The sequence below is a fragment of the Ciona robusta genome, chromosome 9 (assembly GCF_009617815.1).
Source record: "Ciona robusta chromosome 9, ASM961781v2".
In the NCBI taxonomy this organism is placed as follows: domain Eukaryota; kingdom Metazoa; phylum Chordata; class Ascidiacea; order Phlebobranchia; family Cionidae; genus Ciona; species Ciona robusta.
In genome coordinates this window covers 634,918-649,419 of record NC_143243.1, presented here as the reverse complement: position 1 = coordinate 649,419, position 14,502 = coordinate 634,918, and the positions used below count along the sequence as shown (strand labels likewise).

Here is a 14,502-nt window from a genome sequence, read left to right as displayed (position 1 = left end):
ATGAAAAGAGGAACTGGAACTCTGTTCTCGGTTCGCGATTCGTCTCTTGCTGTAGGGGAATACCCGATTACGTCACTTACTTTGCCCAAATATGGGAGTGACGTCACGTAAACGGCTGTTACATTATTCGCAATACTTACAGATTTAAAACGTTTTGTTGTCTGTTAGAACTTAATTTTACTGTCTATTTAAAACATACAGTACGACCATCTAAGTTACATATACGGCTTCCAAGTGATACAGAACATAATTGTTATTAATTGATTTTCGACCGGCGCCGTGGCATAGTGGTTAGCGCGCCTGCCTGAAACCCAGAGGTAATGGGTTCAAGGCTCGTCGCCGCTACCATTGTGGGCGTATGTGTCCTTGGGGAAGACACTTAATGGCAATTGTTCCAACCCAGTGGTCACTAATGGGTTGTCCAAATTATCAGCCATATATAAAAATATAAAAAAAATCCCCCCTTAATAATTACCCACAAAGTAACATACATGGTAACTCGTAAGTTGACACGAGGTGTTAAACCCGTGTGATAACGACTGTGGTGCGAGAGGATAAAGTAAGTTATATTCATTCATTTTACATTCCTACATTTATTTACACTTTTAACAGCATTTGTGGTGCACATGAAACAAGACACTTACATCGTATGATTCGAGAAACTTATAAATTATCAAACAAAAGACAAACACAAACATTGTAATAAAAAGTGTAAGAAAATAAAGAACACACTGCATAAAATGATTATTCCGTAAAAACCTGTAAATTTTTTGCAACATTGTTTTGTCTGTTATTCTGCAAGACATTGTTAGGATATGACTTTATTCCTAGCTAAAACACTAGAATAAATAAATTAATGTTACAAATAAATGGGTTTATAACATTATAGCATGTATAAAAGGCAAGGATAAGTTTTACATTGTCTGATCAATTTCCATTTTGAAGTCGTAAAAGAATCAAAATTGACAGTTTTCACCTCCAATAGGTCTGCAAATATATATTTTTATCATACAGATATTTGACACACATTTGGTTTGGATGCTAATTTGCATGGGCTCATATTTCAATATTGTACCAGAAGTGGATTTTGCCAGGTTTATAGGATATTACAAGTTAAATGATAATCCAATTTTTAAATGATAATCCAATTTTTAGTTTATCTCTTTGAAAACAATAAAAAAAAAAGGCTGTTTAACCCTGTAAGAACAAATCACAGTGGGTTGCAAATAAGTAATTAAAGCAGATTACCAACTAAACTAAAAAGGTTCATAAAACATAACAGTGCATTTCTGTCACCATATCTTTACAGGAGATTTCAAGAATATATGATATCTGTTCAATCTTAGGGAGAGGAAGTGGTTTTAAAATCAATGTTTACTTATTTGCTCCAACATTTAAAATACCAGACTTTGTTTGCATAGTCTGGCTTTACTATCTGGGCAATAGATTATAAGATACTGCTCTAGTATTGCAAGTTTAGTTTAAGAAGGTAATAGTTAAAATATCTCTCTCTTATATTATATATTTGTTTAACTTGATTTTTGCCTGTTACACATTTCATAGCACGGGATCCTGACTGTTTTTCATTACACAAAGATTGTATAACTTTGAGAGCGCTAGAATTTATTACAGTTAGAAATATTAGGTATAATATTTTATCATCTGGACGAGAGATTATAGGAGGAACTGCTCTTGTACTTTAGACTTGAGCAGGAATCCATATTGTAAATAGCTTAGTGGGGTCAAGTTGGTTATTCTACAAGCGAAGATAATTAGTAACGTTTAGTAGAAGAAAGAAAAAAGGTATAAGACCCCAGTGTATGGATGAGATTGTGAGATTGTTGCTTTACTATCTAAACTATAAGTTCAAGTAACTAATTGGCCCATTATAAAACTTTTGCATAAAACAACATAGTGAAATACCAGACATATATTAAAGGTATATAAGAAGTGTTTTTGTAGTTGTGATTATGGTAGTGAAGAATAAGGAATAGTTAAAATGAAAAACATATTTCGACAGTCATTAAAACATGCTTCGGGTGAAATATAATTACATTTAATTGGAAGAAAGAAGCATGGTCGCTACACCTAGCAGACAACAACAACTATTTCTTTTTATTATTTTCTAGTTAGACTTAATAAAAAGTGTGTAAATACCTGTTTGAGAGTTTATGTATTTCATGCTGTATTACTTGCATGTATAGCTGGCTTCAATGTGTATAGGCTTAAGCTGCTACATAGGAAGAGGGAAGTCCCGATAGCTTCCTGTTTATCTCACGTTACATGAAAGCATCTGGATCGAGTGGGAACTTAAGTTACTTTTAAGTATAGTTAGACTGAGAGTTAAAGTGTACGCGATTCTAGGAAATAAAAAGCAGAACTGTTTTGTATTATAGTTTATTTATGGTTGCCACTCCCATGCCCACAGTCGAGTTGTTAAAGCTATTACAGTGTGTGGATAAGCAGACATGACTTTTGGTTGGTTTGGTCATTTATATCCTTGTGGGTGGGAACTTGAGTGACCTATTCATGGTTGCCACTCCCATGCCCACAGTCGAGTTGTTAAAGCTATTGCAGTGTGTGGATAAGCAGACATGACTTTTGGTTGGTTTGGTCATTTATATCCTTGTGGGTGGGAACTTGAGTGACTTATTCATGGTTGCCACTCCCATGCCCACAGTCGAGTTGTTAAAGCTATTACAGTGTGTGGATAAGCAGACATGAATTTTGGTTGGTTTGGTCATTTATATCCTCATAGGTGGGAACTTGAGTGACTTATCCATGGTTGCCACTCCCATGCCCACAGTCGAGTTGTTAAAGCTATTACAGTGTGTGGATAAGCAGACATGACTTTTGGTTGAATTTAACTGTGGTACATGTGCTAGTTTTGATTAAGTTTCAGAACGGTATTGTTTAGAACATAGCTTTAGAATCCGATTTTAGGTTGAATAAAAATACAAAAATGTTTTAGTTTTATACGAAATTGAATTTACAAATAATTACAATTTCTTTCTAAGAGATTGCCACGTACAGACATGGGGTGTTTGGTGGTTATTGCGGTGTTATGTCTTGTAACTACAAGTAATTGTAAACTACGTGGCCATTTAGAGATTCTTGGCTCTCATGCTGATCCAAGTGAAGTTATACCGGAAATAAGTGTTGGTAAGAGTACTAAGGTTTTATATGCTTTGTATTTTATTTGTGCTTTGTCTATTGTATTGTTACATAATGTGCTCACAAATAATCATGTTTATTCATGGAATTGTTGTCTTCATTTTTATTCCGTTCGGTTTAAAACTAGAATCGTTTTTTGTGATGTCAGACAATTGTGTATTCCATATTAAGAATGATTGTAACTGGGTTAATCCTCACGTGGCTGGAAAATGACACTCGTTACAACACGGGTGTTTTGTTTCATACACCTCGTGCCAGCTTACGAGTTACCAAGTATGCTACTTTGTGGGTAATTATTATTTTTTCATGTATGGCTGATAATTTGGACAACCTATTATTGACCACTGGGTTGGAGCAATTGTCGTTAAGTGTCTCTTCCAAAGACACATACACCCACAATGGTTGCAGCCACGAGCCTTGAACCCATTACCTCTGGGTTAGAGGCAGGCGCGCTAACCAACTGTCTTAGGGTGGGGCCAATATATGTTTGCATTAAAACTACCAAGAAACCAGAATCTTGGGTTAAGTTGCCAAACCTTAGCTAACATTGCACATCGAACTACATTAACCTTTAAACCCCCAGTTCCCCAACCACGTGACTTCTATAACAACTATGTGAAGCCGCGACAACCAGTTGTTTTCCGTGGAGCGGCTTTTCATTCAAAAGCCGCGGAACTATGGACACCACAGTATTTAGAAAGCACATACGGGGACATGGTGGTGAGGCTGGAAGCAAGGTGGGTGGGGCTGTTGTTGTGGTTATAGGGTTAGTGATCAACATAGCTTATTTTACCACATAAATAGGGAAAGTAGTGACACAACTCCCCATGTGGTACTATCTAAACCTAATTCTAGTTGGTTTAAGTTTGCTGAGATTAGTAACGCTTGGACTAAATCTCATTGCGTGCTATTGGACATCAAACACATAGAATAAACTTATTTACTATTTCTATGTTTCAAGGTTTGAAGGCGATAGTACGATGCCGGCAACTGAGATCGGGGTTGGACGTGACACGATGAAACATTTCATTCAAAACTATAACACAATAGATGGTTATGTTATATCACAGATACCAGAACCCATGGAGAAAGATGTGGCCATTCCACCTTGTTTAAGATGTGGACATTTTGCCAAAGGAGTACAGGTTAGGGTTGTAATAATATTTACCAATGGTGGGCATGTCAGTGGCAACCATGGATAAGTCACTCAAGTTCCCACCTACGAGGATATAAATGACCAAACCAACCAAAAGTCATGTCTGCTTATCCACACACTGCAATAGCTTTGGCAACTCGACTGTGGGCATTGGAGTGGCAACCATTGGTCACTTAATATAAGCAACGTAATATGACTACTGTTGTTGCCCTGCCATGTAAGGATAAATAAATTACATACATGGTAACTGGTAAGCAGGCATGAGGTGTATAAAACAGAACATCCATGTTATAACGACTTTCTTTGCCCCACCACACAAGGATAAACAAATTATATTGATATATTTATTAAACTTTAACATAACCACCCACCCTCACAGGAGGTCCATCTCTTCATAACTGCAGCCGGAGGAAAGACTCTTCTACACAGAGATCCATTCGCAAACATTCATTGTGTTTTTAACGGCACCAAAGATTGGATCACTGTAGATAATAAATACGTGAGGATTATTAAAGATGATTGTTTGTAATTGTGGGTTAATTTCACTCTTTTATGGCTATGTTTCCTTGTAATTGAAGGGGCAATATGCCAACTTTGATCTAAACCTCGAGCCTGCTTTGCTGTGAGAACATGTGAACCTTAGGCTTTGCGCAAGACACTTAACAGCAATTGCTCCAACTCAGTGGTCACCAATGGGTTGTCCAAATTATCAGCCACATAGAAAAACAATCACCCACAAAGTTACATACATGTTAACTTGTAAGTGGGCATGAGTTGTATGAAACAGAACACCCGCGTTATACCAACTGTCTTTGCCCTGCCATGCGAGGATAAATAAGTTACATAGGTAGTAACTTGTAAGTGGGCATGAGTTGTATGAAACATAACACCCGTGTTATAACGACTGTCTTTGCCCTGCCATGCGAGGATAAATAAGTTACATAGGTAGTAACTTGTAAGCTGGCATGTGGTGTATGAAACATAACACCCGTGTTATAAAGACTGTCGTTGTCCCAGAATATATAAGTTGACACTATATAATTTAGTTGGGATCATTTTGCGACGATAAATAAGTTATTAACAATCCCCTCAACCCCCTTCAGCAAGACTACGTGTACCAACACCATAGCTCAAACAGTGAGTTTGGAGGATTCTCGGAAGTCAACGTTGATGCAGTGGACCTCAAACAACATCCGGATGTTGCGAAGATTAAATATGGAAAAGTGACTTTGAATGGAGGGGATTGCATCTACATGCCTGGAGGTAACGATGTGAGTTAGGGATGTGTAACTCATGCTCGCAGTAGAGCTACTAAAATGTGTGGATAAGCAGATACTTATCCATTGTTGCCACCTATATATTAAACCATACTCTATTGACTGTATATCTCGCCTTTTATTTTCATGCAAGCATTTCTAATTTTCCTACCACAGCAAGAAACAAACACAAGTTTTGATTATTATCCACCTTTATAACCCCCCTATGCAATTACCACCCAAATTTAAGCTTTAATTCATATTAATAGTAATTTAACAATGTGTTACCACTGAACAACAAACACCATTCTACAATGAACACATCAAGTCCCTTTAAACATTAAAGTTTAGACATAAATTTCTTCAAAGTTATTTTCTCAATGTTTACTTTTATCATTTTATCATCATGCAATTTATTCAAAAAAGTTTTTTTCTTCAACCAATATTAGGTTAAGCCCAGTTTAACATTGACTTACGCTTAAGTTATTTGTTCAATATTTTCCTTTATAACTCCAATGCAATACCCCCCCCCAAATTAAGCATTAACTCCCTCCGCCCCCAGGTTACTGGCACCAGGTTCGAGTGAATGGTGAATACAACACAGCTGTGTCCATCTGGTTCAGCAGGAGTTTGAAAGCGATTCCCCTTGACTGGAGCGATTGCAACAAACAGTTTGATTTCACCCCGATGTCCGAGGTCGATGTTTTATGGAGGTTTAGTGGCAAAAATGATACGATACCACAAGGCAGCATGGACATCCATGTTATGAAGTAAGTAACTTTGTGGGTGATTGATTTCCGGCATGGCTGACAATTTAGACAACCCAATATTGACCAATTTTTTTGTTAAGTGTCTTGCCCCAGTACACCTACATCCACAATGGTAGCAGCGTCAAGCCTTGAACCTATAACCTATGGGTTAAAAGCATGCATGCTCCCATGGAGTCAGTAGACCTTTTCTCCCTGTTGGACTAGTTTATGACATAACAGTGCCCCATTATGAGTAAACAATCCCCTATTATGACATCACAGGGCCGTTCTCCTAACCTTTGTTGACGATAATGATGTCATAGACATTGATGAGTTTTGTAAGACAATGATCGGACGAGAAAGGAAAGGAACAAATTATAATCATGACAGAGCACGCACTGAGGTAACAGTGGCAATGTGCACATACAATGTTGGGGTAATGTGCCAACTTTAATAGACCAACAGTCTAAATTCCAGTTTACATGATGTGCCTCACTGTAGAACCTCATCCATATAGAATAGAATGCGCATATACAATGTTGGGGTAATGGACCAACTCTGACCTAAATCCCAGGTCCCATGGCATGCCTCACTGTAGGACCACGCCATATAGAATAGAATGCGCATATACAATGTTGGGGTAATAGACCAACTCTGGCCTAAACCCCAGGTCCATGGCATGCCTCACTGTAGGACCACGCCATATAGAATAGAATGCGCATATACAATGTTGGGGTAATAGACCAACTCTGGCCTAAATCCCAGGTCCATGGCATGCCTCACTGTAGGACCACGCCATATAGAATAGAATGCGCATATACAATGTTGGGGTAATGGGCCAACTCTGGCCTAAACCCCAGGTCCCATGGCATGCCTCACTGTAGGACCACGCCATATAGAATAGAATGTGCATATACAATGTCAGGGAAATGGACCAACTTTGGCCTAAATCCCAGGTCCATGGCATGCCTCACTGTAGGACCACGCCATATAAAGTAGAATGTGCATATACAATGTCAGGGTAATGGACCAACTCTGGTCTAAATTCCAGGTCCCATGGCATGCCTCACTGTAGGACCACGCCATATAGAATAGAATGTGCAAATACAATGTTGGGGTAATGGACCAGCTCTGGCCTAAACCCCAGCTCTTACAATGTGAAAGGTTGTAGGTTCACACAATAAAGACTAAGTTTAAATAAAAATAAATAAATATTTTAACCCACAAACCCAATTGCACAGTTTCGCTTAGCCATGCTTAATGGGACCGATAAGGTCAGGGGGTCAAGGGTCAAATCGTTGTCCAACGAAGAAATGAAACGTTTGATTCGCATTTTGGACCCAGAAGATGTTTCAAACACAGAGACTTACGAATACAGCTACCTTGATGTTGAGAAAGTGAAGTTAGTATGTTTAGCATGTTGCAGAGTAATGTTTGATTGCAGATTTGAATACAGGGGTTCTTAAACTGGGAGGGGGTATTATGATGCTACAACAATGTTGATATTTATCTTTTAAAAGGACCTGGTTGTCACAGTCAATGCAACATGCTGAATTCTATTTGGCTGATTACAAAAACAAAAATATTCTAAAAATCTGTTCGCACAAAAAATATTAAGTTTAACTAATAATGTTCTAAGAAGGTACATGTTGTTGCTGCCAGGTGTTTTATAAAGGTGAAATCCGGCAATTGTTTTACTGTATATTTCACCAAGCCTGTCAGGCCACGAAACTAATCACCCCTTCAGAACATTAAATATATAATTGTTCCCCCATATAGAGATGTATGGAGCACCCTGCTTGATCAGAAAGCATCCGGATTTGAACCCAAGAGTTTTGTGTCTTTATACACGTCCCATCTTGGTGGAACAAACAAAGTTGCTTTAGAGGTAAATTGGATTTTGTTCAATAACATAGTAGGGCACCTTGTATTTAAGAACCTAACCTCAAAAATATAAGTTAACTAATGGTGTACCAAATATGTATTTTTCGCCAAAAACTAACATCATCAGTCTCATATTCGATAAGTATAAAGTACTGTGGGGTAAAATAGATACCGCTGGCACAGAATATCCCATATTTCCTGATTCTGTTTTAAACAATCAACAACATTTTTTAGAGTCGTGAGGATACGGTTATAATTCTGTAAATTTTCTTTGTTTTCTTGGAGGATTAACAGGAATAAACAAGAATTACTGGATATTACTCTTACCTACTATATATCTCCACTTAGCAGACTTAGTATATGGTTTACTTACTTTATTTGTTTCCTCCAGATTCTATCAAAACTGAACCCGAGCGGTCTCTCCCTTATAACTCCACAAATGGTGGAAAGCAATGCCAAAGATGCTCTCTTGAAATTCTCAACTTCTAGACATCATGATCCACAGAATGAAAGATTATGGTTCGAACGTCTGAGAATAAAAGATGAACTTTAAACTCAAAGGAGAGATTGATGATATGTTAATTTAGCATGTTCTCGTTTTTAATTCATTCGCTTTTTTTCAAAATTTGCCAAATTTCATTCATTCATTCAAACTATGTTCAGAGCAACATAAGATTTCATTCACCTATTTACATTTGCATTTACCTTCCATTTACATCTATGATAGCGATACAAAACATGCCATTCACACATTCTGCAGAATATGGCACTTTATGACAATATCTTTCATATGTAAGGCGCTCCCATGCACTGGTGAAGAAATGTTAAAAACCACTTTGCAAAACCAGCATTTCCAGACCCCATTAAGAAATCCTAATATTTTTATACAGATTTGGTTAATTGTTTAACACTTTAACTAATTGCCTGCATGAGGCAAATTATAGCGCAATTATTTCATTATCAAAACTATTGTAAACAAAATGACGGCATACCCCTGGCATGCTATGTAGTCATTTACATTTTTATTCGTTCATCATTGTAAAAACTTCATTCACCATGTGTTAAACCACCCACCTATGTTAGAAGCACTTTGGAAATATCTGCGTTTATTTCACTGTCCTTTGCTGTCAAAGAGATTAAATTTGAGAAGATTATCCTTGCATGGTGGTTTTGTTTTTTATGCTTACTTTTAAGATATTCCTATAAAAATTCAAGACACATTGTATGTCCTTGGGCAAGATACCTAACGCTAATATCTCCAACCCAATGGTCACTAATAGGTTGTTCAAATTGTCAGCCATACAGAGAAACAATCGAGTACCAACCAAAGTATGTATTAACTTGTAAGCAGGCACGGTGTATGAAACAGGACGCTTGTGTTGTACAACTGTTGTTGTCCTCTCACGTGAGGATGAATGAATTCTAAATATTTAATTTCTAATACATGGTGAGATTTATCTGATTGGTATAAAAAAAAGTTAAAAAAAACTACTTGATTGAAATAAAAGCGTGGCTGAAAAACCTACAACCCATAAGTTAAATGGTGATAATATTCGATTTAAGTAAAAAATGGTTAAAGAATTAAACAAGTGTTTAATTGCACCTAGTAAAATATTATGCTTATATCTTGCACTGTACACTTACTGTGAGTGTGACCTACTATTCGTAGATTACCTGCTATGTTTTAACAGCGTCTTAAAACAAGTTACCAAATCTTAAAAATAAAAGTGCCTATATGTTTCACAATACACATAATGTTCTTAGATCACCTGCTATGTTTTAACAGCGTCTCAAAAAGTTTTCAAACCTATCTTTTCTATAAACCCTAAAACGGGAAAGCACCGAAACGGTGGATTCCCGATTTAAAGGTATCGCCACAGAAATCTTATAACATTAATATAAAATGGGGACAAATGTATGTCGTATTTCTCCGCAACGGCGAAGTTTTTAACATACATGTACGACCACCATACTTTAAAGCCAAATACAGAGTGTGCCATTTTCATTTTTATAAATACTTAGACATTCGGTACCACCACAATTAAAACCAACAAAGCCATAGTTGTTTTTATTAAACATGAAGTCGTCGCTTTGGAATTACGACTTTCAATCGAATCGAGGCAAGTTGTAATTGCACAACCGCAAGGAACGGTGACGGTACACACGGGTGTTCTGTTTCATACACTCCATGCCCGCTTACGAGATACCACGTATGTAACTTTACGCTTTGGGTGATTGTTTATTGTCGATTTGGACTAACCATTACTGGCCACTGGCTTGGAGTAATCGCCAATCTTCACTACATTTCTTAAACAATTAACACGTCGGCATCTGGTACTCCAATTCCTTTGCAAACTCCCTCCCTCCGCGCAACAGTTTTTCTTTCCCGTTTGCGACCACGCGACTTAAAAGATCTTGCGTGCCTTGTGTTAAAAGACACAAGGGTTGTGTACGGTTCGTCTTATTCGTTGTCTTCGTTCCTTTGCGATGAAAAGGACCGTCTTTGAACCCCGGTATATCCAAGCACCTTAAACGATGTGATGGGAGTCCTAAATGTTTTAATATCTTGGCCATCTCGGCTGTTGTGTTTTGAACTAAGTCCTGGTATGCAGTTATATGACATCGATGCTTGGATGACTTTTGACTGCAAAGTTCCAACCAACGTTGTAAAACGGCGTTAAATGAATTTATTTTCATCTTGGCGTATCTTTCCCAGTCTGGAATAAACTAATAGGTTTAATACCAAGTATATTCGTGTAGTAAATGTAAATATTATACTATACGATAGGTATGAGATTATTATAAAACACATGTTTGAAACCAGGGTATAGAGTTAAAGAACCAGGGACCCTAGATACGAATCCAGGCCTGGGTTGGAGAACCAGGGATCCTAGGTACGAATCCAGGCCAGGGTTGGAGAACCAGGGATCCTGGGTTTGAATCCAGGCCAGGGTTGGAGAACCAGGGATTCTGGGTTCGAATCCAGGCCAGGGTTGGAGAACCAGGGTTCCTGGGTTTGAATCAAGGCCTGGGTTGGAGAACCAGGGATCCTGGGTTTGAATCCAGGCCAGGGATGGAGAACCAGGGATTCTGGGTTCGAGAACCAGGGATCCTGAGTTCGAATCCAGGCCAAACAAATTTGACACCTGATGTTAGAAATTCTTTTTCGTCAGCGACTGCTACATGGGACGCTCCCTTGCGGCGGTTAAATTCCGACATAATAGAGTTGTAGGGATTCCTTAATACGAGGATTATATCGTCAAAATAACACTCCATGACGTCAGAATGCATTGCGTCGTGAACTTTTACAGCAAAAACAGACGGATCGCGGCAGTCGCTGAAATAAAAAGATATGTAATATAGTTGAAATGAGATTTCATGTTTTTCATTTCTTTTCGTCCCATTTGGTAATAAACAAAGAATATTTACAAAACTATATAACCCTATCCTTATTTTCTGATAAAATACACTCGCAACACGACACTGAGCATGAGATGTTTGTTTCAGAAGCCGCATTGACCACATCAACGTCTCCGAGTATACGTTCCATTCGGATGTCTATAAAACACTCTGGGTGTTGGGGTAATGTGCCAACTCTGACCTAAACACTAGCTCCTCCGCAGAGATGGACCTTACCTATACAGAATAGATTTAGGTGTTAGTTTATTTACCTAACTTCTCCAGGAAAACCCCCCGAATAGAGTTTCGCGTCAAAGTAAACACTTCCTGTCCAAATTCCCGTGGTCACGTGGAAAAGATGACGTAACCAAGTGTTGCCTGACCCAGGGAAACTCGCTAGTGCCACCCGACGGTTAAACTTTCCAGGTTTGTTAATAAGTAATTTATTCAAAAAACGTGTATCGTTACAATCTGAAAAGAAGAGCACATTAAATTTAGATTACATGTGGACACGAAGTGTATGAACACCCGTGTTTTAACGTTTAACGATACCTTTTGTTGGTTTGTTGTTCGTCCAAATTTCACTCGTATTAAGTTTCATGGTCGCTCTAAATCTTTTCTTAGTTGCTTGCTGCTCTCGAATAATTGTCATCCACTTCGGCTCTTCTTTTATCGAATTTTGTTCTATATTTTGCACGTGTGTGCGATAATGGGGCACACGGTGTCTGTCGGCGTGGGGTAGGTACATCCTTTGATTGCTAATTTTCCAAAAATCGTGGCGACGCGACAAAATAGTTAAAAAAGAAACGACAAAAAGCCCAAAGCCTAAAAGCACCGTTTGTTTTGTAGTACTCATCATGGTACTTCCGCCAGTGACGTAACAACCGTGATTGTCATTACATTCTGGAAAATGTTCAAATATTTGGCGGTTTATTATTCAAGCTACTTTTTCATAACTGATTTTAACTCGAAACACGCTAATTACCTAGATATTATTGGCTCTACAAGGAGTATTTAGCTGCTGTGTAAAAGGATGAACCTTCTGACTGCGCCAAGAAACGTTTACAAGTTTACTTAAACGTCTCTTTAAATAAAAGTGGTCTGGTTAACAACATAACATTTTACAGGTTAACTCTAAAGAGTCTGCAATTGGCACAACTGTATTCTTAACATGTTTTCAACTAAACGGGTTTCTGCAACTGAATGTTACTGAGCAGACCAATATCGCCTCGGGGGATAAACGTCTCGCTTCTTGCGCGCTTTCGGATTAAAGAAACCACTTGTTTATTAACAGACTGGCATAGTGGCATACCGTGTGGTCACTGTCAAGTTATAACATGGGTGTCTTCTTATACACCAGACACACATGGTGTATTCATACACCTCATACTCACTGTCAAGTTATAACATGGGTGTTTTCTTATACACCAGACACACATGGTGTATTCATACACCCCATGCTCACTGTCAAGTTATAACATGGGTGTCTTCTTATACACCAGACACACATGGTGTATTCATACACCTCATGCTCACTGTCAAGTTATAACATGGGTGTCTTCTTATACACCAGACACACATGGTGTATTCATACACCTCATGCTCACTGTCAAGTTATAACATGGGTGTCTTCTTATACACCAGACACACATGGTGTATTCATACACCTCATGCTCACTGTCAAGTTATAACATGGGTGTCTTCTTATACACCAGACACACATGGTGTATTCATACACCTCATGCTCACTGTCAAGTTATAACATGGGTGTCTTCTTATACACCAGACACACATGGTGTATTCATACACCTCATGCTCACTGTCAAGTTATAACATGGGTGTCTTCTTATACACCAGACACACATGGTGTATTCATACACCTCATGCTCACTGTCAAGTTATAACATGGGTGTCTTCTTATACACCAGACACACATGGTGTATTCATACACCTCATGCTCACTGTCAAGTTATAACATGGGTGTCTTCTTATACACCAGACACACATGGTGTATTCATACACCTCATGCTCACTGTCAAGTTATAACATGGGTGTCTTCTTATACACCAGACACACATGGCGTATTCATACACCTCATGCTCACTGTCAAGTTATAACATGGGTGTCTTCTTATACACCAGACACACATGGTGTATTCATACACCTCATGCTCACTGTCAAGTTATAACATGGGTGTCTTCTTATACACCAGACACACATGGCGTATTCATACACCTCATGCTCACTGTCAAGTTATAACATGGGTGTCTTCTTATACACCAGACACACATGGTGTATTCATACACCTCATGCTCACTGTCAAGTTATAACATGGGTGTCTTCTTATACACCAGACACACATGGTGTATTCATACACCTCATGCTCACTGTCAAGTTATAACATGGGTGTCTTCTTATACACCAGACACACATGGTGTATTCATACACCTCATGCTCACTGTCAAGTTATAACATGGGTGTCTTCTTATACACCAGACACACATGGCGTATTCATACACCTCATGCTCACTGTCAAGTTATAACATGGGTGTCATCTTATACACCAGACACACATGGTGTATTCATACACCTTATGCTTACTGTCGAGTTATAACATGGGTGTCATCTTATACACCAGACACACATGGTGTATTCATACACCTCATGCTCACTGTCGAGGTATAACATAGGTGTCTTCTTATACACCAGACACACATGGTGTATTCATACACCTCATGCCCGCTGTCGAGTTATAACATTGGTGTCTTCTTATACACCAGACACACATGGTGTATTCATACACCTCATACTTCATTCTAAGTCAAATTGGCACAACAACAAGTTTAGCGCACCACATAAAATTTATACATTTTTCTGTAGGAGA

General features: G+C 38.3%; 2 protein-coding genes across 4 annotated transcripts; one reads left to right on the top strand and one right to left on the bottom strand.

Moving 5' to 3' along the window:
• The first annotated feature begins 1,467 nt into the window (after positions 1-1,467).
• Positions 1,468-9,373, top strand: LOC149730550 (bifunctional peptidase and (3S)-lysyl hydroxylase JMJD7-like). Of its 3 annotated transcripts, XM_089884669.1 has the most exons (11): positions 1,468-1,489; positions 3,018-3,162; positions 3,758-3,911; positions 4,136-4,319; positions 4,710-4,829; positions 5,434-5,593; positions 6,149-6,356; positions 6,618-6,738; positions 7,577-7,737; positions 8,115-8,223; positions 8,611-9,373. In XM_089884669.1, the coding sequence occupies exons 2-11, from the start codon at positions 3,036-3,038 to the stop codon at positions 8,770-8,772; spliced, it is 1,506 nt and encodes a 501-aa protein (XP_089740795.1). In that variant the 5' UTR covers positions 1,468-1,489; positions 3,018-3,035; the 3' UTR covers positions 8,773-9,373. The 3 variants fall into 3 exon arrangements, with proteins under 3 accessions (XP_089740795.1, XP_089740796.1, XP_089740794.1); XM_089884668.1 differs by lacking the exon at positions 1,468-1,489 and having other exon boundaries at positions 2,813-3,162; XM_089884670.1 differs by lacking the exons at positions 1,468-1,489; positions 6,618-6,738; positions 7,577-7,737 and having other exon boundaries at positions 2,793-3,162.
• Positions 9,374-10,260: 887 nt separating this feature from the next.
• On the bottom strand, positions 10,261-12,796 carry LOC149730549 (sialate:O-sulfotransferase 2-like). Its single transcript, XM_089884676.1, has 5 exons — positions 12,604-12,796; positions 12,171-12,521; positions 11,891-12,089; positions 11,366-11,556; positions 10,261-10,936 (listed from the first exon to the last, which is right to left on the bottom strand). The coding sequence occupies exons 2-5, from the start codon at positions 12,475-12,477 to the stop codon at positions 10,536-10,538; spliced, it is 1,098 nt and encodes a 365-aa protein (XP_089740802.1). The 5' UTR covers positions 12,478-12,521; positions 12,604-12,796; the 3' UTR covers positions 10,261-10,535.
• Between the last annotated feature and the right edge of the window lie 1,706 nt (positions 12,797-14,502).